General features: G+C 40.7%; 2 protein-coding genes across 2 annotated transcripts; both read left to right on the top strand.

Annotated features, from left to right (window-relative positions):
• The first annotated feature begins 6,969 nt into the window (after positions 1-6,969).
• On the top strand, positions 6,970-17,013 carry inf2 (inverted formin 2). The gene is made up of 5 exons (XM_034297510.1): positions 6,970-7,157; positions 12,988-13,401; positions 14,661-14,776; positions 16,205-16,364; positions 16,976-17,013. Exons 1-5 carry the CDS (start codon positions 7,151-7,153, stop codon positions 17,011-17,013), a joined length of 735 nt encoding a protein of 244 aa, XP_034153401.1. The 5' UTR covers positions 6,970-7,150.
• On the top strand, positions 16,861-27,048 carry LOC105015654 (inverted formin 2). The gene is made up of 19 exons (XM_034297509.1): positions 16,861-17,009; positions 17,202-17,343; positions 17,462-17,594; positions 17,770-18,324; positions 18,494-18,636; positions 18,752-18,813; positions 19,037-19,139; positions 19,247-19,332; positions 19,512-19,612; positions 19,914-19,984; positions 20,086-20,193; positions 20,282-20,352; positions 20,438-20,558; positions 20,694-20,858; positions 20,981-21,083; positions 24,046-24,192; positions 24,449-25,285; positions 25,576-25,629; positions 26,444-27,048. Exons 2-18 carry the CDS (start codon positions 17,254-17,256, stop codon positions 25,626-25,628), a joined length of 2,949 nt encoding a protein of 982 aa, XP_034153400.1. The 5' UTR covers positions 16,861-17,009; positions 17,202-17,253; the 3' UTR covers position 25,629; positions 26,444-27,048.
• Positions 27,049-27,052: the final 4 nt, after the last annotated feature.

The following is a 27,052-nucleotide window of genomic DNA, read 5'->3' as shown; positions in this document are numbered from 1 at the left end:
GGAAGTGAGGAAATATGAACTCTCAAATAATTATTTGCATTAATTTTCAATCAATTTGTTTTCGCATTTCAAAAGATTTAATTTGCAATATATATATTTTTAATCTCAATAATTTTTAGTTGATGTTTTGCTTTCAATATTAATTATTTTGTTTGCAATACTAATACTTTTTTTCTTTTCTTATTGAAACAAAAGTAACTCCATAGAGCAGCGCTTGACTTGGGATAAAATAAGGACAGGAACTGACAAATCGCTCATTAGACTATGTTCACCAAAATGTATGTGTTAATAAAGCTTGTTAAATTTGGCCTGTCCCAGGCGGCTCTTTTGTCTTAAAAGGGAACCGGAACGCTGTTTGCCTAAAATTAGAAGGGCCCTAATTAAGCATTGTCAGTAAGGAAAAAATACAGTTGTTTGTAGTACTACGGTTAAGGGAAATCTGTATTTTTATTTGCCGTCATTTGGTGTTTTGGTGGAGGGGGGGAATTTAACCCAGGGAGGCGTTTATACCCCAAGCCCCCCTACTCACTGTTCCTCAGGGTATGACAAATAAGCCCAAATCTGGCTGAAATATTTGCTGTAGGTCTCTGTCCAATAATAATTTTTTATTTAGTTTTATCATCTAATTCTTCAAAATGTAGTATTAAATTACAGACATTTTCAAAATATTTGTCTCATATCAGGTGATTTAAGCAATTTTGAGCATGGCATGGTTGTCAGACGGGCCAGACGGGCCGGTCTGAGTATTTCACAATCTGCTCAGTTACTGGGATTTTCACGCACAACCATCTGTAGGGTTTACAAAGAATGGTGTGAAAAGGGAAAAACATCCAGTATGCGGCAGTCCTGTGGGCAAAAATGCCTTGTTGATGCTAGAGGTCAGAGGAGAATGGGCCGACTGATTCAAGCTGATAGAAGAGCAACATTGACTGAAATAACCACTCGTTACAACCGAGGTATGCAGCAAAGAATTTGTGAAGCCACAACACGCACAACCTTGAGGCGGATGGGCTACAACAGCAGAAGACCCCTCCAGGTACCACTCATCTCCACTACAAATAGGAAAAAGAGGCTACAATTTGCACGAGCTCACTAAAATTGGACAGTTGAAGACTGAAAGAATGTTGCCTGGTCTGATGAGTCTCGATTTCTGTTGAGACATTCAGATGGTAGAGTCAGAATTTGGCGTAAACAGAATGAGAACATGGATCCATCATGTCTTGTTACCACTGTGCAGGCTGGTGGTGGTGTAATGGTGTGGGGGATGTTTTCTTGGCACACTTTAGGCCCCTTAGTGCCAATTGGGCATTGTTTAAATGCCACGGCCTACCTGAACATTGTTTCTGACCATGTCCATCCCTTTATGACCACCATGTACCCATTCTCTGATGGCTACTTCCAGCAGGATAATGCACCATGTCACAAAGCTCGAATCATTTCAAATTGGTTTCTTGAACATGACAATGAGTTCACTGTACTGAAATGGTCACCAGATCTCAACCCAATAGAGCATCTTTGGGATGTGTTGGAACGGGAGCTTTGTGCCCTGGATGTGCATCCCACAAATCTCCATCAACTGCAAGATGCTATCCTATCAATATGGGCCAACATTTCTAAAGAATGCTTTCAGCACCTTGTTGAATCAATGCCACGTAGAATTAAGGCAGTTCTGAAGGTGAAAGGGGGTCAAACACAGTATTAGTATGGTGTTCCTAATAATCCTTTAGGTGAGTGTACTATGTAGCCAAAAGTCAAAGTGCCAACATTTTCTTTCATGGAATTCCACAAAACATTTACAACTACAGCATAGTCTAATGTCCACTGTACATTTTTGTAAAAACAGAAACATAATTTCTCAAAATAAAACTGAATGATGTAGTACACTTCCAATTCCCAATTTGTCGATACAAAATAAGCAAGACTGATTGAATTCTGCCAGCAGCTTTCACTTCCAATCAACAATAAATTATGGGAGATGTATTAGGGCAGTGGTTCCCAAACCTCTCCTGGGGCCCCCCAGCCATCTCACAGTTTAGTTTTTGCCCTGAACTAGCTCACCTAATTCAACGGGTAAGGGTTTGTTAATTAGATAATGAGTTGATTCAGGTGTGCTAGCTCTGGATACATCTAATAGATGGAATGAACTGGCTTCATTGCCTTATTCTACAAGCAATATCCAGAAGTGAAACCACAGAGTACAGGCTACTTCACAATTATAACCATTATAAAATAGATTCGATTTTTTATTTCAAAGTAAGAGAGGGTACTTTCATTAGCATTTTATAATGGTTATAAATGTGACGTAGCCTGTACTCTGTGGTTACACTTCTGGATATTGCTTGTAGAATAAGGCAATGAAGCCAGTTTCGTGTAATGCAGCATTTCCTGAGAAGCTGCGAGGGATAAGATAAGGAGGCAATGGTGTAATAGGAAGTCAAAATAAAGTCATTAAAATTAGCTGAAAGTCAATCTATCCCAAGAACAGTACCCTAAATGGGCATTCCATTGGTTCTGATACGACGTTCTTTAACCCCCCCGGGGAAGATTTGCACATAATCTGACTTAATAACTATGTTATAAGGCTGTGTTTTTTAAAATGTTTCCTTACTCCAAATCAAAAGTAGGCTATTTGAAATAACACTAGAAAACTGACTGCCTACTATTTGTCATATAGTTGTTGCCTTAGTTAGGCTAAATAAAAATACTTTGAAAGGCCTGACCTGAAGGGTGTAGGAGTGAGAATGATTGGTGGGAACACATTTGAAATGTTTGCAAAATGCTCTTACTATTGTGGGGGGACCAATTTATCTGCTTCTAACATTGGGGGGGACATGTCCCCCCTGCCCCCTGCTCCTATGCTCTTGTCTGACCTGCTGGTCTGTGAGCATATACAGCTCTGGAAAAAATTAAGAGACCACTGCACCTTTTTCTTTCCTTTCCAAAAAAGTAGAAAAGGAAAGTTTAGAGTGAGGAACAGAAGCGTTAAATTTGCAGTGGTCTCTTAATTTTAACCCTTTTGTTCCTCACTCAAAATCTGCTCCAAATCTGCTCCAATGCTTCACATTTTACTCAATTTGCAGTGGTCTCTTAATTTTAACCCTTCTTTCTGTTTTTTGGAAAGGAAAGAAAAAGGCGCAGTTGTATTTTCCAAGAAACAATAACATTTCTCAGTTTTAACATTTCATATGTTGATATTGCACATCATTGCATTCTGTTTTTCTTCACTGCAAAAAATATCTGTCTTATAAAGTAGATTTAACTTGTTTTCAGGTAAAAAAAAATCTAACCATCCTTAAAATAAGGTAATTATTTTCTTAACAAGCTAGAATATACTGCTTGTTTTTAGAAAATATGCCTTGAATATCATGTAATTTTTCTTGTTCCATTGGCAGATTATTTCACTTATTTAAAGGAAATACAGTCGGGGAAAAAGGTATTTAGTCAGCCACCAATTGTGCAAGTTCTCCCACTCAAAAAGATGAGAGAGGCCTGTACTTTTCATTATAGGTACACTTCAACTATGAGAGACAAAATGAGAAAAGAAAATCACATTGTAGGATTTTTAATGTATTTATTGGTAAATTATGGTGGACAATAAGTACTTTTTTGCCCCACTGTATCTCCTCAAAAAAAGTTAAATTGTCTTGTTCCATTGGGAAGATTTTTTGCAGTGTTTACATTTTACACAGTGTCCAAACTTTTATATCCAGTAGTTTATTTGTCAGTACTGATGTGTATAGTTGTACTGATATACCCTGTAGTTTAGTTGTCAGTACTGATGTTTATAGTTGTACTGATATATCCTGTAGTTTAGTTGGTATAGCAAGGAGGCTTGCAACACCAGTATTCTAGGTTAGTACAACAAATGTAAATATCAAACTTATATTTTAGAAAGTTAGCTAGTATTTAATGTAGACCAATTAAAACAAAGTTAAATATTTGATGTAACTGGAATAATACTTATCCCACAGGTTTATATGTCATTGGTGTAACTGCATTGAAAATATATTGTAAAATGAGTAAGGACTTTGAGGACCCTTCTGTGACAGACCATTATCAGAGGAGAGGTGTGTATGTACAAGGCAAACACAGACGTTCTGTACATTACATTGGAAATAATGGATGGCGCAACAGGACAATGTCTTGGCGGGTGTACAGAAGATGTTTATTCTGCTCATGCCACAGCATACTAACTACAACGTAAGCAACCATTTACGGGTAGAAATGACAGTGGCTTTCAAAAGTATTCACCCCATTGAACCTTTCCACATTTTTTTAGTTACAACATGAAATAAAAATACATTTGCATAATGTAAATGTATAAAATGTAGCGAAAGGACTGACAAGAGAAGCATGTTATGTTTGTAGGCTTAAAAGGAACAAACAATAACAGAAACAATAATTTAATGGTATTAATTATGTGTTAGATTATGTTTACGTTTCATTAATTAATTTATCCTTTCTCATGCTTTGGTAATCGAACTAACAACCTGGTAGCGTCTGTAGCAACTAAAACATGAAAAAGCATAGATTTACAAATAAATCATGTAAATATAAAAACTCCTCCTACTACTAGTACGTTTTTGCTCATATTGTTAATTGGCCACTGTCATATATTCGGGATAACCACCTCCATATAATTTGGCATTTATTGCGTTCTACATGTCATGGTTTTGCAGCCTTTTGGTTATGCTTAGGTGTCCTGTATCTGTCCAGAAGACTTCCAGCTGTCCTGTATATCAGATATTAATGGGCATTCTAGAACTAATTGTAATCATCAACAGAAGGTTTTCAACTATATACCAAAGTAAATAATTAGCTAATCACACCATTTTGGTATATATTTGAAATGTCCAATTGTGTATGTATTTGATGCTTTTTAATTGTTGTTAGGGAAGTAATACTTTGCAAACTCATTTATTGAAATACTTTAGAAAAATTACATGACTTTAGATATGAGCATGTGTGGTCGTCAAATTTGTCAAAATGTGCTTATCTTTATGATTTCTGTACAAATCCAAATGTGACAATATAATGCATTGCAGTACATGTACAATGTCTATTCCAGTTTGGAGGGTGCCAGGAGACAATTTGCATGAGCTCTGTTTGAAAGTCCCGGGGTAAGAGACCGAGTGAGCACTTCAAAGTCTCTTTGAAATGGTAAAGCATGTTCTCTAGATAACACCATACATTTTAATTGGCCGGAGCTGTTTCCATGCCAGCAGCTTCCCAATACAGTCTCCATCACAGAGTCTGAGATAATCATAATCTCCTCCCTCTCTCAGCTTGACTAGAAACATTTAACTAATAACCATATTAGAAAATACTGTGTACCTTTTCTCTCCCAGATAACACAACCATTTTGGATCAATGTCTTTCATGTTTTCATTCTTTCATGCTGGCCTTTTCTGCACTGGTGTTTTTTCCTGTAATGACACCAAGAATCATAATGGTTTGCATGATTACTGTGAAGGTCTGTGGGTACAAAGATATGAGAAAGTATCTCAAGAGTCCGAGCATTATTGTCCAGACTGTAACTGTAAGGACTGCTGAAGGTTAAAGGTCAAAAGGCAGTGATGGGTTCAGCCTGCTTTGGTCCTTGGTTAAAGTAAAAATAATGATGATTGTTTTTTCTCAATTTAGGGTTGGCCTGGCCCCTTGGGACTGCCACATGGTCAGGATAATAATGCTCACAGATTGTAATCCTTAGCAAGATAAGATTTTTGTAAAATAAGTAACCTTTGCCTAGGGTTTTCAGGACAAGACTTGTCTTGTGCTACCATTTTCCAGAGAAACTTTTAGAAAGCAAAATTCCTATAAAAATAGAATCCAACCGAATAGAATACTCCAAATACAATAAGACAGATCGGTTTCCATTTTGCACAGCATCCAGTCTGAATATATCAGCGTCTGAGCAAATCTTGACCTCAAGTCCATGTTACTCCCCCCAATGGTTGCGAGTCCCAATGCCCTCAGACTGCTCACACAGCTTGACCTTACAGGTCTGCACAAACACTTTCCACTGTTTAGAGAGTCAAACAGGTCAGCAGGCAATATGTGGTAACGAAAAGTTTACTTTTAAATATGTGTGTAATGGCATGGTGTTTTAACCTAATAAAATAGCCTCATAATCCTTAATATCTTTTGAATTTAGTTGAATGCACGGACTGCGTTGACAAGGACTGTGCATCCAAGGGTTTCTTCCCAAACCCCTATCATAGCCTATATCCAAACCGCTGTCATAGCCAAACACCAGTCATAGACTAAAGCCAAACCACTGTCAAAGCCTATAACCAAATTTCTGTCACACAGAATATGGCCAAAGGGTAGTGGCGGGGTTCAGGTGAAGCCCCAGGAAGCCCTTTCGTCCAAGCAGGATCTCAGGAGTGCTGCGTGTTATATAGAGGTCTCGTTTCCATACAGACACACTAAAACTACGCTTGCTGAACCTGTTAAGTTTTATTAATGGACCTTAAAATGGCTGTCTCAGAGGGGCTTTAGCCGAATCCTCTGCTGCACATAATATGTCTGTGATGAAACTGCTCGGTTTTCACGACAACATTCAGTCAAACAAGTCCTGCAGACCCTTGTTTTATCACTCCTGGACAACTTCAGTTGAAGCTGATGAGGATCGTAATAACAGTAAAATTACTAATAAACTACGGAATCGCTCCATGGCTGAAGGACAGGGGTTTATGAGAAGCCATTATTGAGCTTGACAGGAATGTGCAGTCATGCTCAATGATCAAAAGATAAAAAGTGATCAGATCATTTTCGCCCTAAAAATCTATTATGGAACACAACTTAATAGCACAGTATTAGAGTATTAGATTGGTAAGTGTTATACTGACCGAATAAAACGAACATTATTTTATTGTTAGTTTTGGGCCCATGGCTCTATTCTGCATGCTGCTGTCCAGCTGGGCTGGCATGGGAGGGGCCATCCAGTTGTTCCTGCAGCATCGTCACACTCGTGTGTGAACAGGAGGAGGTCCACAACTAAACTGTAACCCCACTCACCATTTACATTCATTATCCGTTTTATACGTAAAGTTGGCCCGGAAAAGGACAAACAGAAAAGGTGCTTGAAAGCTGTTAACGGACGTTATCTGTCCGTAATCGGAGGAAGTGATTGTTCTAGTGGATATTTATGACAGGTAAGGCAACGCAAATGTAAAAGCGGTGTGAATGGAATTGTCTTTTAGAGCATCGGTTGTATATTTAACGACTTGTTAGCGTGTTGAAAGATGAAGTAAATATTTTAAACCAATCGTTCCAGTACCGATTTAAATTAGTTATCAGAATTCGCCATTATAAACGAGTCAGATTTTCCCGTTATGTTCCCACCATAAAAATGGGGGCAAAATAGACGGACCCATAATATTGGAATCTGTCGTATTTGGGGATCCTCTTCACATGATCACCAAGCATGTTTTCACATTTGTTCCAAAGAATAATATTTCTGGCATAACTTTAACATTCCATCTACATGCCTATTGAGTGGATGACAATTCAAATAGGAATCCCTTTTATATTATCTCCTGTATCTATCTAAACAAAGGGGCCATATCTAGAATTTTTAGGAACTCTTGGGAAGAACTTATATTTAGTCAAGTTATTACATACACAATGAATCTGTAATATTCACATTCAGCAAATGCCTTAATATGAATTGCATTCCACTGTTTAACAGTGACCAGATTGGGAAGCACTGGCCAAATACAGTTGGAGACCTCAGCCCCATTAGGCTCTTTCATCCAAGCAGAATGTCAGACGTGTTGGATCTCATATATATATTTATGTATAAACATATATATTTATAAATAAATGTATTTGCTAAGGCAAGGCATACTCAAGGTCATCATTAGAAAATGATTATAAAGGGATCTGAAATTTCACTTTCATTGTCGTTAAGCAAAAGCAGCTGACTTATCCCTGTGTGACACAGGAATCTGGAATAGCCCACTCCTTCCAGATGATTACCAGATGTAAATCTCTCATTACTAGGCTCACACCTACTAGTCCACCTCAACTGAGGAGAGGCACATTCCCAACACTGTTTATCTGAGATGTCCCTGGTGTCTTTCTCATGGCAGAGTCTTTATTTCAGTGAAATACAAACATTTTATGAATGTATAGCTATAGAACGTATAGCTGTTAGAATGTTTCCATTGTAATGGCCGACCTGTCTTTATACGTGGGCTGAGTTCTTACACAACAATCTATATGGATCATCTTTCTTACATAATAGAAATACTTTTCACTAGAATAATGGGTTGGGTTATTTGAATGTAGGTTACTTCCCGTAAACACGGTGGGAGTGTATTCCTGATCAGTAGCCAGTTGGAGTGTTTTCTTGAACAGCAGTAACCAGTGGGACTGTTGCTACATGGAAGCTGTCAGTGAGATCTGTAAGGCAGCAACAAGTCAGTGAAGTCCCGTTCTTCCCAACTTCATGACAATTAAGAGTCTGCTGTTTCTTTATGACAGAAGCCATATCTCTCTCTTTTTTTCTCTAACTGAGGTCAGTTCAGTGTTGTGTGAGAGGTTAAACTGAAAAAGAGGAACACCAAATGTTTTTGTTGCCGTATTTGTCTTGTGTTTCCTGTCTCAGGAAAATCCTTCCTTTCCGATTGAAAAACATTTTACCCATGTTGGAAAGTCCTGCGTACGTTCAGGAAACACTTGTTGACGTTAATGTCAATGTATTTTTGATGTACTTCCCCCTAAATGTTGTGGTGGAATTCTCCTGGACAGAACAATTCTTTTCTACAATGAATCTACATCTCTGGGTACATTTACATTTAAGTAATTTAGCAGTCTTATGCAGAGAAACATACAGTAGTGAGTGCATACATTTTCATCTTGCAACTGATACCCCAATCCTAGCAATGCTTAACAGACCGAGTCGCATGGGGCCTTTGTGCATTTAAATTGATAGTGAATCCTTGTTGAGTTTAAGACAAATGAAAGAAGCTGGTGAAGAAGGATCATTCCTTCATTCCTCTAACAAATGAACAGAGCCTATTGATGAAGGATGAGAAGGTCTATTGTTAAAAGGCCTTGTTTTCATGTCTGCCACGGTAACAATGTCACACTGGCAGCCTAAATTGGAGAGAATACGCCCTGCCACTGTCGCTGCCGATAAAAGATTTGCCCAACGTGTCTGGAACTTGTTGAATTAGAGGGAACCTGATAACTGAAAAGAAATCAGTTCAATTTAGGGGTGATCTCATCAGTCACTAGGGGTTTAATGCTCTTGTTATTCCCATAGTGTGTCAAAGACACAGTGGAATATTTCAGATTCTCCACTAGGCCATGTGCTGTCTATGTATACAAAGAGGGAGAAAACATCCATGATGCTGCATTGCCGGCTGAGGAGCAATTTTACTGTTCGTCTTTCTCTCCAGTACGAACTGTAGAGTTTAGTTTATTTAAGGAGAATTAAACCCCCTACATTTGTTCATTTCGATTGGCTTAGCATGTCACATTTTAGCTAACCACCCCAGGTTATGCTCACAGTGCAGAAGTATCTGGTAAAACAACTATTTAAGTTGTCCTTACTGGGAAGGGCCATGTCATTGTATGGGATGGAACTTATTTAGCAAATGAAAATATAGCGTGGTTTGGCTCACTTGCTAATGTAGTAACATAATTGTATTAAAATGAACCAGTTTTTTGTGTAGCAAGAACTGCCTTGTTCTGCTCAGAGTAAATGCAGTATGTGTTGAGACAGCTCAGTGAGGAGTGAGGAGGGAGCTTGTATACAGTGGTTCAACAAGGCAATGTTTACTGTGCGATGGTGAGTGTGGTTGCTGGGATAGATAGTGTCTATTATATACAGGTAGCAGTGAACTGGTGCTATGCCAAAATAGGTTCCTTGCGTGACTCATGTGTACATTTGTACCATGTCAGCCAGTTATCATTAAATATGAAATCAGAAAATTATAATTCTGGGTGATATTTGTCATTGTTATAGTTATAGCAAATACCTCAAAACCTTGTTTCCATTTGGATTTACTAGAATAAGTATATATACCCAGAATAGATACACTAAGACATGCCTGACATTGAGATTTCAGTGGTTTTCAAACCGCGGGCCCCAGACCTCCAGAGCTGGGTAAAGAATCAGCCCACTAAGTATGTGCAGAACATATTTTCAGTAATGTCATAAATGTTTTTGTCTCTCCTATCTGCCAACTGAGAATCATATTTTTCACATCACATAATTTATGATTCTTTGCTATTTCAGCTGATAAGAGCTGTGCTAACATGTTGTCCTTGAAGCATTATTATGTTTATGTTTGCTTCAACTGAGATTTTCATACAAAACAATCAAGTACAATAGAAATCCAGTTTTTAGTTGCTTGTTTGTTCAACCAAAAAAGAATAAGTACAAAGGTTAGATGAATGCACTCGCCACATGAAAACAGGGTTTTCAGCTTCTTTCAGCTTCCTTTCGCATGAACACACCCACTCTATTCCGGGCAATGTCCAGAATATCCTAATATGTTTAATGCCAATGGATAGTATTATTAGGATGGCCTATATACGCATTCTTTTTTAACTGTGAATGTATATGTTTTGGGCACTTTTTTTGCACACTATTTGGGGAGTTTCTTTTTATACAGCCAACAACAATATACAGGATACAATTCAGGTCTGTGGCTATTACAGGTATGTCCTTGAAAGTGTTTTAATTTGACTGGTAATTATCTGTTTAAACCTTGGTCTTTTAATAATTTTTTACTTTATATAGGCCTATATATCATATGTACATATACAGGATAAAAAACTATTTAAAAAAAACATTAATAGGGTCCACAGCCACAAACTCAACATATGGCGGGGTACTTAACATTTCAAAAGTTTGAAAAGCCCTGGATTAGTTGATAGCGCGCCTCTTTCCTTTCATTGCAGGATTACATTGGGATGTTTGGCAGGAGTAGTGATGACAGGATTGCTGACATATCTTTCACTTGTCCCCCAATGTGCAAAGCTGTCATTTCCTATTAATGTGTTATGCTGCGATAAAGACTTGCATAGTTTAGCCAGTATAGTCCTGAAACAATACTAATGAGGACCGATTGTCCTGCATATTAATGGCTCGTCTGCAAGTCAATTTGTTTCTTTTATTATTTGTTTGGGCAGAACATTGCCGTTGTCTGTTTGACCATAGATGTGCAGAATGCGGTGAACTTTCCATTCCTTTCAGCAGTGTGTAGAAATAGATAAATGGTTACTCCCATCAAGCAACATTGCATTGTAGCAAACGTTTTGGCGTTTTGTCAAGGGTTTTGTCAAGGGACATATCACACCTAGTCATTCCATAGAAAAACTGAAGAATATGTGTTTATTTTCAGGGTATTATTGTCACAATACCAAGATTTTACTACTTAGACACCACGTCAAGTATTATTTTACCTAGCGCTTAGCATTTTGTTCCCCGAGGACATCTGTCCCCAGTTTTGATATGTGCTACAAAAACCTGTCCTTGATATTTTTCTACTCATTACAAGTTGTACACTGATGAGCCAAAACATTATGACTACTTGCCTAATATACCGTTGGTCCTCCGTGTGCAACCAAAACAGCGACTACCTGCTGAAACATGGATTCTACCAGACCCCTGAAGGTGTCCTGCGGTTTCTGGCACCAATGCGTTAGCAGCAGATCCTTGAAGTCCTGTAAGTTGCGCGGTGGAGCCGCCGAGGACCGGACTGGTTGGTCCAGCACATCCCACAGATGCTCCATCGTATTGAAATCTAGGGAATTCCCAAACAATGTCTGCAGTGTGGCTGGGCGTATTATCCTGCTGAAAGAGACCGACGCCACCAGGGTATACCGTTGCCATGATGGGGTGTACCTCTTCTGCAATGATGTTTAGGTAGGTGGCGCGTGTCAAATTGACATCCACATGAATGGCCAGACCCAGGGTTTTCCAGCAGGACGTTGTCCCGAGCATCACACCCCCTCCACCGGCTTGCTGTCTTCCCACAGTGCATCCTGGTGCACTTCCCCAGGTAAACGACGCACACGTACAGGGCCGTCCACGTGATGTAAAAGAAAACGGGACTCGTCAGACCAGGCGACCTCCTTCCACTGTTCTAAGGTCCAGTTCTGACGCTCGCGTACCCATTGTAGGCACTTTGTACCAGGGTCATCATGGGCACTCTGACCAGTCTGCCGCTACGCAGCCCCGTATGCAACAGGGTGCCATGCATTGTGTGTTGTGACACATTCCTTTTGTAACCATCATTAAGAATTCTTCTGTGACTAGTGCCACAGTAGAGTTTGGGTTAGCCTTCGTTGCCCTTGCGCATCGATGAGCCTTGGGCGCCCAACACCCTGTCGCAGGTTTGTGGTTTGTCCCTCTTCCGGCCACTGTCGGTAAGTACTAATCACCTGACCAGGAGCACCCCACAAGCCTTGCAATTTCAGAGATGCCCTGACCCAGTCGTCTGGTCATAACAATTTGGCCCTTGTCAAAGTCGCTCAGGTCTTTACTCCTGTCCATTTCTCCTGCATCCAACATGTTGACTACTGTACAAGAACTGATTGTTTGCATACCATCTAATCTACCCAGAACTTCACATGTGGCCTTGTTAGGAGATGAACAATGTTATTCGAGTCACCTGTGAGCGGTCATAATATTTTAGCTCATCAGAATATAAAGTAACTTAAAGTTTACTGTACAACTTTTTTTATTTGTTTATATCCAAAGGCCTACTTTTAATTTTACAGGAATATAATCCTGTAAAATCAAAGAATATTTTCCTTTGGTTGTTACGCAAGTCACATCACAACTATTTTGTCATGAAAATGGGAAAATGGCAAACGTTGCATAAAGCTGAAAACTGTATTTGTTTTTAACGTATCTACCACCATAGGTATCCTCCACTGCACTAAACTCCCCCTTCTCTCCACAAACCCCTAGCCCCTCAACATTTTCATGTATTAATTTAACTCCCTCACTTACCTCCACAGACCCCCTGCCCATCAACATGTCAGTCAAGTTGGATGGGAAGAGGAAGTGGGCAAAAGTGAGGGATCGCCTCGGCTCCTCCCAGGACTCAGACACCCAGCTGGAGGCCAGCTTGGATGGTGCCGATCCAGAGCTGTGTATCCGCATGCTCCAGATGCCCAGCGTGGTCAACTACACTGGGCTGAAGCGTCGCCTGGAAGGCAGCGAGGAATCCTGGATGATCCAGTTCCTGGAGCTGAGTGGGTTGGACCTGCTGCTGGAGGCCCTGGATAGGTTGTCTGGGAGGGGCTGCTCGCGCATCGCTGATGCCCTGCTGCAACTCACCTGTGTCAGCTGTGTCCGGGCCGTTATGAACTCCTCGGCTGGGATTCACTTCATCGTGGAGAATGAGGGCTACATCAACAAGCTCTCCCAAGGTTCAACCCTACATAAGACTGAGGAGATGATGCAGTGTCTAAATCTTAATAAAGCGTTACCATTATTTAGCAATTTTTGTATAAATGCCATGCATCCATAAAAACCTTCTTATTTGAGATGCTGTTTAATCCCTAAGATTACATCAATGTTAAGCAATATGAAGCAATATAAAATACTAGTGAAATAGGAACCCATAAAATACATTAAGGAATGTCAAAGAAGTATCAGGGAAACATCTTATTTTAAAAATACTGTATTGTTACTATATACTGTTTTATCGCTGGTATACTGGTGTCGTCAACAGTTTTTAGTCTTCCAGAACATAAAGTGGTCATATATTAAAATAGTCTTTAATTAATATTAACATATTTATTAGTATTCTTAAGTATGTTAAAATGGACCCACTTATTTCATACTCTAGTAAACTAAAAATACGATAAAATACTTTAAAATAAGATTGGATATATAGTTTTATTACTCTTAAAATGCATTGCTATTTCATTTCATATTAATTAATTTTTGATTTCATATTAAAGTTAATATGAAATATATAAAAAGTGTGTTACTAATTTCTAGATTTTTATAACACTCTTACGTTTCACAAATATATTTCATAGTATCATTACTCATAACCAAATCTATTTGAAAACAAAATAACCTTTGGGGAAATCAGGTTTATTATTATTGTTAGCAGTAGTACTTGTAGAAATTAAATTATGATCATTATTCTTGGTTTAGTAGTAGTAAATAGCCTAAAAATAATGCCATGAGTTTTGTTCAACAATATAGAATTACAGGAAATCAACAAAAACAATTTGAGTGAAATATTTAGAAAATAATATTTGGAACCTTAGGTGAACATGATTTCAAACCCCTAAACTCCAGTGTACTACTACTTTCCACAGGTAGTACTACAAGATCAAAGGATGTTACAGAGTGTAGTATATTATGTTATGTATTCTATAGAAAACTGTAGTATTTTTAATGTGGGTTGGAAAGGCTCAGGTAAGATTTTGTTTATTAGGTAAGACAAATTGTTGAGAGTGGGGCATCCTGGGAAGAGATAGCGCATTGCGACATCTTCACACACACTGACACACTTAACACAAGCAAAACAGTTTTGCATGAAGGTGCAAAGTTCACATTGCATTGCCTTAAGATTCACCACAACATCCTAGTGGCTACCAGACAAAGGAGAAGAGAGACAGGATGAAATATGAGGACTATTACTGATGTCTGTGACCATGTCTTACCACAGCCTTGGACACATCCAATGTCATGGTCAAGAAGCAGGTGTTTGAGCTGCTTGCTGCCCTAAGCATCTGGTCCTCTGATGGGTACCGTCTGGCTCTGGACGCCCTCGACCACTACAAGGCAAGTGTCATTCAGCCAGGCAAGACAGAGGCTATAGAAGTACTCACAGTACAGGATAGTAGAGGACAAGTGGTCTGATGATGATTTACGAGGGATAGAGGAAGGAAATCATACAATGGAAAAGGATACATTCGCTTTTGATAAGAGTTGATTGAAATCAGATACAATACAAAAGTATGTGGACACCGGCTACGTTTTGTTTATCCAGCTATTTCAAGCAGAAGATTGGCGCGTACTGAAAAGCTCTGTGCCTTTCAAGTAGCACCGTCACAGGATGCCACCTTTCCAACAAGTCAGTTCTTCCAATTTCTGCCCTGCTAGAGCCGCCCTGGTCAAACCCTTAGTGCTGTTATCATGAAGCAGAAACATGCAGGAGAAACAACAGATAAGCCATAAAGTGGTTGACCAAACAAACAGACCGAAATTGACCACCAAGGGCTGAGGAGCGTAGCGTGTAAAACTCATCTGTCATCGGTTGCAACACTCACTATACTGAGTTTCAAACTGCCTCTGGAAGCAATATCAGCACAGCAACTGTTGGGAGCTTCATGGAATGGCTTTCCTCACACAAGCCTAAAATCAACATGCGCAATGACGTCATTGGACTCTGGAGCAGTGGAAACACGTTCTCTGGACAGATCAAGCTTCACAATCTGGCAGTCCGACAGATGATTATGAGTTTGATGAACGTTACCTGCCCAAAACGCCAAAGGAATAATGGTGGAGGAGGAATAATGCTCTGGGGCTGTTCTTCATAATTTGGGCAAGGCTTCTTAGTTCCAGTGAAAGGAAATCTTAACGCTACAGCAGACAATGACATTTTAGACGATTCTATGCTTCCAACTTTGTGGCAACAGTTTGTTTAGGGCCCTTTTCTGTTTTAGAATGAAAATGTCCACAGAGCTCTGACACTAACCTCATCAAACACCTTTGGAACGAATTGGAACTCTGACTGTGAGCCAGACTTAATCACCAAACATCAGAGCCCAACCTCACTAATGCTCCTGTGTCTGAATGGAAGGAAATTCCTGCAGCAATGTTACATCATCCAGTGGTAAGCCTTCTCAGAAGAGTGGCGGCTGTTATAGCAGCACAAAGTGGACCAATACCATATTGCTGCCAATGTTTTTTTAAGGAGATGATGCACAAGCAGGTGTCCACATACTTTTGGTCATGTAGTGTATGAAACATTTCCATAACATGCTTTTTAGCTGAAATTAATCAAATTAAAGTAGGCTAATTAAAAAATATATATAATCTCAGACATAACTGACTCTCTAGGCAAGACTGGACTGCATACTGTTATCTGCAGCAGTTATGGCCATAGTTGTCAATCCAACGGTTGATGTTACAGAATTATGTCGATAGTCTGTCCTGAGTGGGAGTGAATGACATGAAGTATGACTAATATTTTCCTTTGGCTTCCAGGGTGTGAAGACCCAGCAGTATCGCTTTAGTGTGATAATGAATGAGCTGCTGACCACAGACAACGTGCCCTACATGGTCACCCTCCTTAGTGTCATCAACGCCATCATCTTTGGGACAGACAACCTGAGACAGAGAGATCTGATGCGCAAGGAGTTTATTGGTAAAGTGCCTTGTTTACTTTATCTTCACTACTCATCTGCTTTGCAGATGTTGAGTTTTATGCAAGCTCACTCAGTAAAACAGATATATCATAAAACAAGCTAATTTCCCCAATAAACCCCAGGGGAATGGGAAAAGAAGGAAAATGTGCTCCTCTTAGGTTCTTTTCGTTATTGCATATGTCCTCAATCTGTCCCCTATGTTTTCCCCAAACCCTTCAGTCGTGTACGAACCTATAGCTATTCAACAATTAAAGTAATCATGTAATGTTATCACAGACAAAAGGTGAAAACGTAATTAGTTATCAGTATCGTGGCCTGTATTTCTGTTTGAGTTTTAATGGGGACATTAATCCAACTTTAATTTCCGATTTAGATGATCGATAAATTTTTTATCACCGTAGGTCGATGATTTACGAGTTCCGCGCTAGTGTGAACGCACCTACCGTATCCTAACAGCTCACCTGCAAATTCGACTCGTTGATGGTCATTACAAACATTCTAGTTTATATCCCGCGGTATACGACGTACAATTTAGAAAACCAATCAATTGGCAGACGTATCGTTGTATTTGATACTGTATTATTAAATGCAGTGTGTTTCTGATCTACAGGCTTACAGTTACTTGACATACTGCCCAAATTGAGGTGAGTGTCCTGCTAACTTCCTCGTTTTATTAATACTTAATGAAATGTCCACGCATTTCATTTGTCACGCGCACATTTGTGGAATGTGTGTTTACCTTAACACTTCTCCCGTTTTTTGTTGATTTCTGTGCAATTGGGAAAGTAATTACTTTATTGGTGCATTTAGAATTTGTATGTTTACCTTTCCCCCAGAGATGAGGAGGATGAGGACTTGACAGTTCAGTGTGAGACGTTTGAAGAGGCCATGGCGGAGGATGAGGACGAACTTTTGAGGCTCTACGGGGGAATAGACATGAGCAGTCACCAGGCTGTGTTTTCCACTCTCTTCAACAAGGTGAGCTCCGCTATAAGCTGCACCATTGTAACACTGCATGTCACATAATGGATGTTTCAGTGAACAGTTTAACTACGGGTGCACTTTAAGATTCGGCTGGGCGTTGTTCCACTTGCAGGTGTGCCGCTCTCCGTCGTCACATCAGCTGCTGTCCATCCTACAAGCTCTACTGCTACTTGGGCCAGACAGGGTTGACATCTGGCAGGCCCTGGAGGCCCTTGCTAACCGGGCCATACTGCTGGATCAGGACTGTAAGTCATTGTGCTCTTTACACATTCAATTGTTTAATAACCTTTTGCCCTATAAAGTAAGGGGTGGAGGGTTGGGGTCTGGGTGACCATAGAGTCCATAGGAAATGTTTTGTTTGGATGTCAACCTATATTCTCTAGAGGTCAGTGTTTGTACATGTATGATTTTGTGCTCCAGCTCATGTGGAGTCCTGTGAGACGATTATGCGACGCCTGGTGTTCTCCAAGCGTAGGGTAGCTGGTGTGGATGTTGTAGACAGTCCGCCTCCCCAGAAGATGGATAAGGCTGTGCAGACCGATTTCGTGGACCACGACCCAGAAAGATCGTGTGATGGGACCAGTGTGATGGGACCAGGTCACCTTAAGTGCCCACCTCCCCCTCCTCCACCCCCCGCACCGCCACTACCGCACATAGGAGGTGTTGTACCCCCACCACCACCACCACCACCACCACCTCCTCTACCAGGGATCGGAGTGGACCCAGGGGTCCCCCCACCACCTCCACCCCTGCCACCAGGAATAGGCAGTGGAGGACCTCTGCCACCCCCACCCCCACCCCCACCTGGCATGCCAGGCCTGCCTCCGCCACCTCCTCCTCCTGGCATTGGTGGCATGGTGGTGGCCCAGCACAGCCAGTCCCTGGGGTGTGTCTCTGCTGCCTCTACCAAGACAGGCCGCTGCCCCACCCTCAGGATGAAGAAGCTCAACTGGCAGAAGCTTGGAACTGTCACTGGTGGGTTTAAAAGCCTTGGCGTCTCTGTAATGAACCTCCCCTGCCTTTATAAAGGCAGTCTGCTCTTTGGAAGAGGGAAAATGTTATGTCTGACGGGTCGTTTCCGAGGTGAATGTTGGGGTTATTCACTGCCTCGTGTCCCACTCTGCCTCCTTTCACAAACACACAGATGGTCACTCCATGTGGACCTCAGTTCAGAAAGACGCTCCTCTGGAGCCCAACTACTCCAGCATCGAACAGCTGTTCTGTCTCCCGGTGACCGAACACAAAGACAAGGTGGCAGCTGCTCCTGTCAAGAAGGAACCTAAAGAGGTGCGTTGGTCAATACTCAGCACAGCTTTTATTTCTGTAGCACGCCTTAAAATATTTCTCATTAGAAATGCCAACACAACAACCACCTCAACAATTTCCCCTATTGTCTTTACAGATCTCCTTCATTGATGCTAAGAAGAACTTGAATTTGAACATATTTCTCAAGCAATTCAAATGGTAATGTAATTTATTATCATGTTTGTGTGCAGTTATGTTTTCACCCCACATTTTATGTTTCAATAATACAGCAGACTCTTACCCAGAGTAACTCACAGTGGTGAGTCCATACATTTTTGAATTAGTCCCCAGTCAAACAAAAAACCCTAGCATTGCACTGCCATCCTTTACCTGTAGGGCCACATAGGACACCATTGACTCAGCTTTCTTTTCCTCTGTCTAGCTCACATGATGAGTTTGTGGCCTTAATTCTGAGTGGGGATCGCTCTAGGTTTGATGTAGAGGTCTTGAAGCAGCTCATTAAACTCTTACCTGAGAAACATGAGGTTAGTACGAGATAAACGTTCACAGTGTTTGTAAACCTGCCTCATTCATACATCAGACGTGATGGTGCCTTTTCTGTTTATATCATTCCTTTTCTGTCCCAATGTAGATAGAGAACCTGAAATCCTTCAAAGGAGAAAAAGAAAAGTTGGCCAATGTAGACCGATTCTACCTCTCCCTACTGGCAGTGCCATGGTAACTGCTGTTATTTTTATCATTTCTGACCCCTCACAAGACTTTATTTGGAGATTATTCTTTTTGTTTGTGGTTCGTTTAGTACTTCTTGGAATTGTCTTACTTCGTGCTATCTCTGTTTCCTGTCTATGCCATACTTACTGTACTTTGTATTCGCTCTCTGTAATGTTTCCCCACAGTTACCAGCTGAGGATAGACTGTATGCTGCTGTGTGAGGAGACCGCCTGCATTTTGGACATGATCAAGCCCAAAGCGGAGGTGGTTGAAGCAGCCTGCCTGTGTGAGTCCACACCGTCTTCACTGTGCAAACTTTGCTCTGATCGCTTTGTGCATCAATTACATACCGTGTGCGCACTATAAGAGGACACAGTAAGTCTTGCCATTAACTATTTTCTTTGTTGGAAAGGAACCGGGACTCACTATGCTGTTACATCTATGGAACGATTTGTTGTTTTCTCTTCAATAATCCGAGATCCAATACTACCTTATCCCCAGTGGTTTTGTGATGGTTTCATTACAGCAACAACAACAGAAAAACGTCCTACAGTATTCAACATTTTGAATAATGTTCTCCTCCTAAGGTCTCAGAGTGAGCACTCTCCTGCCTGGGTTCTGCAGGCTCATACTTAACGTGGGGAACTTCCTCAACTATGTACGTAAGGACTCTCCAAAGGATGGCCTTGTGCTAAACTGAAAACACGCAGCGCTCACACGGTCTGGAGAGCACTAACTCCTCACTATGCTTGCTCACAGGGAAGTCACACGGGGAACGCGGAGGGCTTTAAGATCAGCTCCTTGCTAAAGCTGACGGAGACCAAGGCCAACAAGAGCCGCATTACACTGCTCCATCACATTCTGGAGGTAGCACTCACACAAAGAACCTGCTTCTCTGAAAATACGAACGACTGAATTCTCCTCACAGATGTAATAAATCTGACGTTGTTTACAGGAGGCGGAAGTGAACCACCCAGAGATTTTGGACCTCCCTGATGACATTGAAATTTGTGAAAAAGCAGCAGGGTGAGAAAGGTTTATTTAAATATTTATCAGCTCTGCAATGATTAAATGTAATTGAAATGTATAAATATTTACTTTTATCCTTCAGAGTCAACCTTGACTCCATTCAGGCAGAAGCAAGCGCAATAGTTAAACGACTAAAAGAAGCAGCAAAGAAAGTGTCCAATTCTGTGGATGATGTGAAGCAACAGTTCACAAAGGCCATTGAGGTATGACATTCTGGTTAAGAGTGACACAAGTTTAATTGCTACCTATTTGGAGGTGGTTTATTTACTTTGGAGTAATTCAAACAATCTCTGGTGTTCTTTAATGCAATGATTCAACTGCATTTTTCCAACCCCAAGGAAAACCTGGTGACATGCTTGGATTTGGAGGAGCGTTTTTCAGAGATTGTAAGGAAGAAGGCTGAACTGGCCCTCTACCTGTGTGAGGATGCAAACCAACTCTCCCTGGAAGAACTCTTTAACACTATCAAGACCTTCCGAGGGCTTTTCATCAAAGCCTTAAAGGTCAGAGTACCACAAGTTTAGATAAATGTTAATAATGCGTAGAGTTTTCCATCACCAGTATGTAGGAGACTGATGTTCTGTCATAAAGTTGCCTCTTATCCTCCCATTACCAATTTCTACAGGAAAACAAGACCCGAAAAGAGCAGGCAGTGAAGGCTGAAAAAAGGAAAAAGCAGCTTGAAGAAGAGGAATCCAAAAGACAAAAGGGGGAGAATGGAAAAATAAGTATGTTCTTTTCTTCTGGGTAAATTGCAACATCCATAAAATGCTAAGCGCAGCATTCTACAGCCTAGGGCCCAGGAATGTGGAATTGTTGAACGGTTTTTATTGACTGTTCAGTTCAGCATTCCACAACATTGGCACCTCTGAGCTCAACACCAAGTTCAGAACCCTGTGTCAGAACACCACCCTAGGCAGTTAGTGTAGGGTCTTCCTGAGAGGCAGACCTCCGCTGGCATGGGAAGAACTCAAAGTTGTTGTACACATCAGATGATATCCCCATACCGGCACAGTGGTGGAGATGGCCCTGGAGTGCGTCATCTACTCCTGGTGGTTGAATGGATTTGGAGGTCCTGGGCTGGATGAAGAAGCTGGATGAGGCACCTTGGGCAGGTGTGGTTAGATGTGGTCAGTTGTGAGGTTGAACATACTGCCATATTTCTACATCGAAGGGAGATTATGGTACTGAAATAACCAATCAATGGCAACATCTCTGCTGGGCATTCTTGGAGTCAGCTTTTCAAATTGGATTCTCCCGTTTGAAAACTACACATCTGTAGCATTGTTGTGTAAAAATTCTGCACGTGTTGACCTTTTATATTTCTCAGCACAGGGTCAGTTGGAAGGATTGTCTTGTGAAAGGAGAAATGCTCACAAACAGGGATTCATCAAATATGTGCATAATAGTTTGATAGAAGATTTCAGTGAGTCTCTAGGGTGAGAGCATCAGCTAAATAACTCAAATGTAAAATCATCAGCACTCACTTAACTAGCACATCTCAGTGAAGCTCTCTCCCACTCTTACACATGCCCACACACTCCAGTAAACCCATACACTCTCCTGCTCTTTGTCTGGGGTTGCTGTGAATACTGACTGATCTCTGGCTGTGACGCCACTCTCTGAGGATGTGAGTGGGAGTATAAATATGCAAAGAAAACATTTCTGTTTCACTCCTACACACCTGTACATTTTACACACTTGTACAGTGAGGGAAAACATTTTGATCCCTGATTTTGTATGTTTGCCCCCTGACAAATGAATGATCAGTATATAATTTTAATGGTAGGTTTATTTGAACAGGGAGAGACAGAATAACAACATAAAATCCAGAAAAATGCATGTCAAATGTTATTTCACTCATTAAATTGCAAATAAATGTATAAGTATTCAACCCCTCTGCAAAACATGACTTAGTGGCAAAACCCTTGTTGGCAATCACAGTGGTCAGGTGTTTCAGTTGGCCACCAGGTTTGCACACATCTCAGGAGGGATTTTGTCCCACTCCTCTTTGCAGATCTTCTCCAAGTTATTAAGGTTTCAAGGCTGATCTTTGGAAACTTGAACCTTCAACTCCATCCACAGATTTTCTATGGGATAAAGGTCTGGAGACTGGCAAGGACACTCCAGGAACTTAATGTGCTTCTTCTTGAGCCTCTCATTTGTTGCCTTGGCCGTGTGTTTTGGGTCATTGTCATACTGCTGTCATACTACCCATCCACTATCCATTTTCAGTGCCCTGACTGAGGGAAGGAGGTTCTCATCCAAGATTTGACGATACATGGCCTCGTCCATTGTCCCTTTGATGCAGTGAAGTAGTCCTGTCCCCTTAGCAGAAAAACACCCCCAAAGCATAATGTTTCCATCTCCATGTTTGACGGTGGGGATGGTGTTCTTGGAGTCATAGGCAGCATTCCTCCTACAAACACAGCAAATTGAGTTCATGCCAAAGAGCTCGATTTTGATCACATCTGACCATAACACTTCCACCCAGTTCTCCTGTGAATCATTCAGATGTTCATTGGCAAACTTCAGAATGGGCCTCTACATGTGCTTTCTTGAGCTGGGGGACCATGCCAGCGCTGTAGGATTTCAGTCCTTCACAGCATACTGTGTTACCAATTGTTTTCTTGGTGACTATGGTCCCAGCTGCCTTGAGATCATTGACAAGATCCTCCCGTGTAGTTCTGGGCTGATTCCTCACCGTTCTCATGATCATTGCAATTCCACAAGGTGAGATCTTGCATGGAGCCCCAGACCGAGGGAGATTGACAGTTCTTTTGTGTTTCATCCATTTGCGAATAATCGCACCAACTGTTGTCACCTTCTCCCCAAGCTGCTTGGCGATGGTCTTATAGCCCATTCCAGCCTTGTGTAGGTCTTGTCCCTGACATCCTTGGACAGCTCTTTGGTCTTGGTCATGGTGGAGAGTATGGAATCTGATTGATTGCTTCTGTGTACAGGTGTCTTTTATACAGGCAACAAGCTGAGATTAGGAGCACTCCCTTTAAGAGTTTGCTCCTAATCTCAGCTCGTTTCCTGTATAAAAGAAACCTGGGAACCAGAGATCTTTCTGATTGAGAGGGGTCGAGTACTTATTTCACTCATTAAAATGCAAATCAATTTATTAAAAAAATTACGTGTTTTTCTGGATTTTTTTGTTGTTATTCTGTCTCTCACTGTTCAAATAAACCTACCATTAAAATTATAGACTGATCATTCCTTTGTCAGTGGGCAAACGTACAAAATCAGCAGAGGATCAAAAAAATAATTCCCTCACTGTACATTGTAAGCAACTCCTATTCAACATTGAGACAGAGGCACACACTCATTCACAAGTTCTGTACATCCTGCTGCTCAGTCACTATATCCTTGATTATCGTGTCTCATGAATTGGATCTGATTCCGATCTTTTACATAGTTTCAATTCTCATGTGATGTTTTATTCTCAGATATTGTTGTTTTTTTTACGACGGGTTGAACTTTTATACTCCTCAGTTCTTTGCTAATGGGGATTCAAATAAACAAGACAAGTAATTGCTTTATTAATGAAGACATTCTGTATCCTGTGACATAGTCTGTCGCATAAAGCCAACTGTTGTATTCACACCATGAGACTTCGTAGCCAACCATGTGACGTACTAATTGTCTTTTATTTTTTTTATTTTTTTTGCCACACTCTGTGATTAGTCCGGAGAGGTCCCCCTCCTCAGGACGATGGCTGCATTATTGACCACCTTCTTGCTGATATCCGTAAAGGCTTCCACCTCAGGAAGACACGGCCCAGGTGCGAAACGGAAAGCCCTACCTCTAGTGAAATGAATATGGGCCATCCTGGTAAGGACAAGACCACTCTGACTCTGTCCTGTCTCCGGCTCCCTTCCTGCACTCCAGAACCATAACTAGGCTTCGCCGCTCAAGCTTTGTGCTTCAGTGTCTGCTTTTCTGCAGCCGTTGCCACTGTCAATTACCCTTGCTTCATTTCATCAAGCGAATGTTATTGCAGAATGTTTTGGTCTTGCGTCTTAATTTTGAAATTTGCTAGTACAGTAGGTCTCTCCATGCGTTAACCGAATGTCTTTCTTCCTTATAGGATCATGTGTCGTGCCTGTAAAAGATGTCGAATCCACTGTATCAGAAGCCTCCAGCACTCCCAGTCACACCCAACCGCAGGAAGAGAAGAGGGCTCCAAAAGGAGGAGTGAACAGATGTCACAGCAAACCCCAAGAAAAACCCAGAGAAAAAACTGCTTTGTCACAGGCCTATAACCTGACCCCACCAGAACTCCAGGAAAACGGGGAGCCTCTGCTATGCCTCCCCACAGACAACTCGCCAACACTGGGAATACTTTCAGATCTGGCTGACATCAACCGGAATGGCAACACCGACCTAGTAACAATGGATTTGACTCCTGAGTGCCCACGGAGCAATGGAGAGGACAATGTTAACAGAGCTTGCACACCGGCTGTCTCTCCAATGGACATGATTACAGAGAGTAATGGCAATAGCAACTCAATAGAAAAAACCATGGGCCAATGTGAAGGCAAGGGAAGCTGTGTAATGATGGGGAATATTGGACAGGATAAGTCTGGGGATGAATTGAAGATTGTGGCACAGGATGAGGGTGTAACTAACGGCCAAGGAGACACCAACGGCCAAAGAGACACCAACGGCCAAAGAGAGACCAACGGCCAAAGAGAGACCAACGGCCAAAGAGACACCAACGGCCAATCAGACACCAACGGCAACAAGCTGTCGGTCAGTGCAGTGCACAGTGTGCTGGCATATGATGTTCCTGACGGTGTGGACTCTGGAAATCAGCTGTCATCACCGGTCTCAGAAGCTCCACCGGCCTCTAAATTGTCAGCCCTTACATCAGAGGATAAAAAAAAGCAGAAGCTATTTAAAAGAAGCAAAAACAGTAATGAAGGTAATACATTTATTAATTCTAATAAAGATCAGTTTGGAAATTTAGTCTCCTGAAATGTCCTTTTTTATATTTTCATCGCATTTTGCACAATTGTTTTATATGGTGACTGATTATATTGTTGTGATGTTGTTTTAAGTGTTACTTCTGGAGTTTTAGCATGATGTTGTTGTTTTCTTGTTGGTGTAAATAGAATTTGAAAGACTCCGTTTTACACCACCTTGATTCCTTTGATGTTCATCAAGTAGTTTGTGTCTGTGTTGTCTTTTTTCTTTGACCCTCTTAAACACAAGGTAACACTGGAAAGGGATACCCTAAACATAAAAAGGGGTGTGTTTTGCAGTGAGGTAGGTCAAATGACTGGCTGGGAAACTAACTGTTACCAATGGGAATATTTGGATCAGCCCGTCAAAGCCATTGTGTTTTGTTCTAACTGGGATCTGGTTTAACTTAATTGTGTCTTTTGCGCTGCTTTTAACAATCTCTGTGCTCTTCAGTAAAATTCTACTAAATCCCTTATTAAAATCACATTTTTAACTCTACTGCTTTAAATAGCAAATGTGCCCAATTCGATTTTATAGTGTGATTTTTGACACCAGGTTCTGACATTCTTCTTAGTGCAAGAGTATTTCTATTTGTTGAAACTTCAGATTTTTGTGTGTGTGTGTGCGCATGTGCGTGCGTGTTTGGGTATATACACACACACACACACACACACACATTAAAAATGTGGTTTTGCTGAGTTTTGAACTTGGAAGACTAGCGTTTGTTCTGTATATTATGTTTTTCAAGGGGACCTCTGCAGCCGTCATGTTTCCTGTGCTGTTATATTGCTGTACTGCCGAACCTTAAAACAACTCAAACAGCAAAATTGTGTATTTAACCTACTAACACTAACCTTTTGTGTGTCCTGTGTCACTGGGGGCAGGTTTTGACCTGGGACCACCTGTTTGGTCCCTTTGTCCCAAATAATTTATTAATCAGAAACAATAAAAATGAAGTCTGTCCTCTACATTTCCAAAACTCTTTCTGATCCATCAGGTGTAATAAGTTCATATCTGCAAATGTTTGGTTTCCTGTTTTATTATCAGTCTGTTTTTTTTTGTCTTAAGTTATTTGATTCCTACAATATATTAACTTAAGTTTGTCTTTTCCATATAGGTGATTCCCGGAAAAGGAAGACAAGAAGGAAAAGGAAATGTTGAGGGGATTCATTCATGGTTTATGTACAGTCTAATGGACATTGAAATAGACTATGCATACATTATATTGGACAGAATTGATTTCTCCAAGATATTTGCATGGTGTTTTACCCTTTTTTGATTTCTTAAAATGTGAAGAGAATAAGAGAGACTGAAAGGCTCAATCCTTTCCTAAATTAATGTTATATATTTAAGGTGCAATAAAATAGCCTATTTTTACATTGGATTAGCACATTTGTTATATCTATAGATGCTTTATTTCCTTTTATTGTTTTTAAGAATGTCTCTATTTATTCTTAAAGCTATGAATAACTCGCAATTAATTGTTCTGGTTATCTGCTGTAACTTGTATTCCAGTCTTTTCTGAATAATATCAAAATGTTTTGAACTTTTTGACTCTACAATAGAAACAAAGTGTGCTTCTTCCTATTGATAACTGCGACACTTTTTAGAACAATTTTACATTGCGAATTTGATGTCTTTCGTAGTTTGCTAAAAAACTAAAACTGTAAAAGCAGTTACAATATGATCAAGTTTTGAGTTAATTAAAAACATGTTTTCACAAAAT

This window comes from Esox lucius, chromosome 15, assembly GCF_011004845.1.
Source record: "Esox lucius isolate fEsoLuc1 chromosome 15, fEsoLuc1.pri, whole genome shotgun sequence".
Lineage (NCBI taxonomy): Eukaryota > Metazoa > Chordata > Actinopteri > Esociformes > Esocidae > Esox > Esox lucius.
The sequence above is the reverse complement of the archived record's forward strand: the minus strand, read 5'-3'. Positions and strand labels throughout refer to the sequence as shown.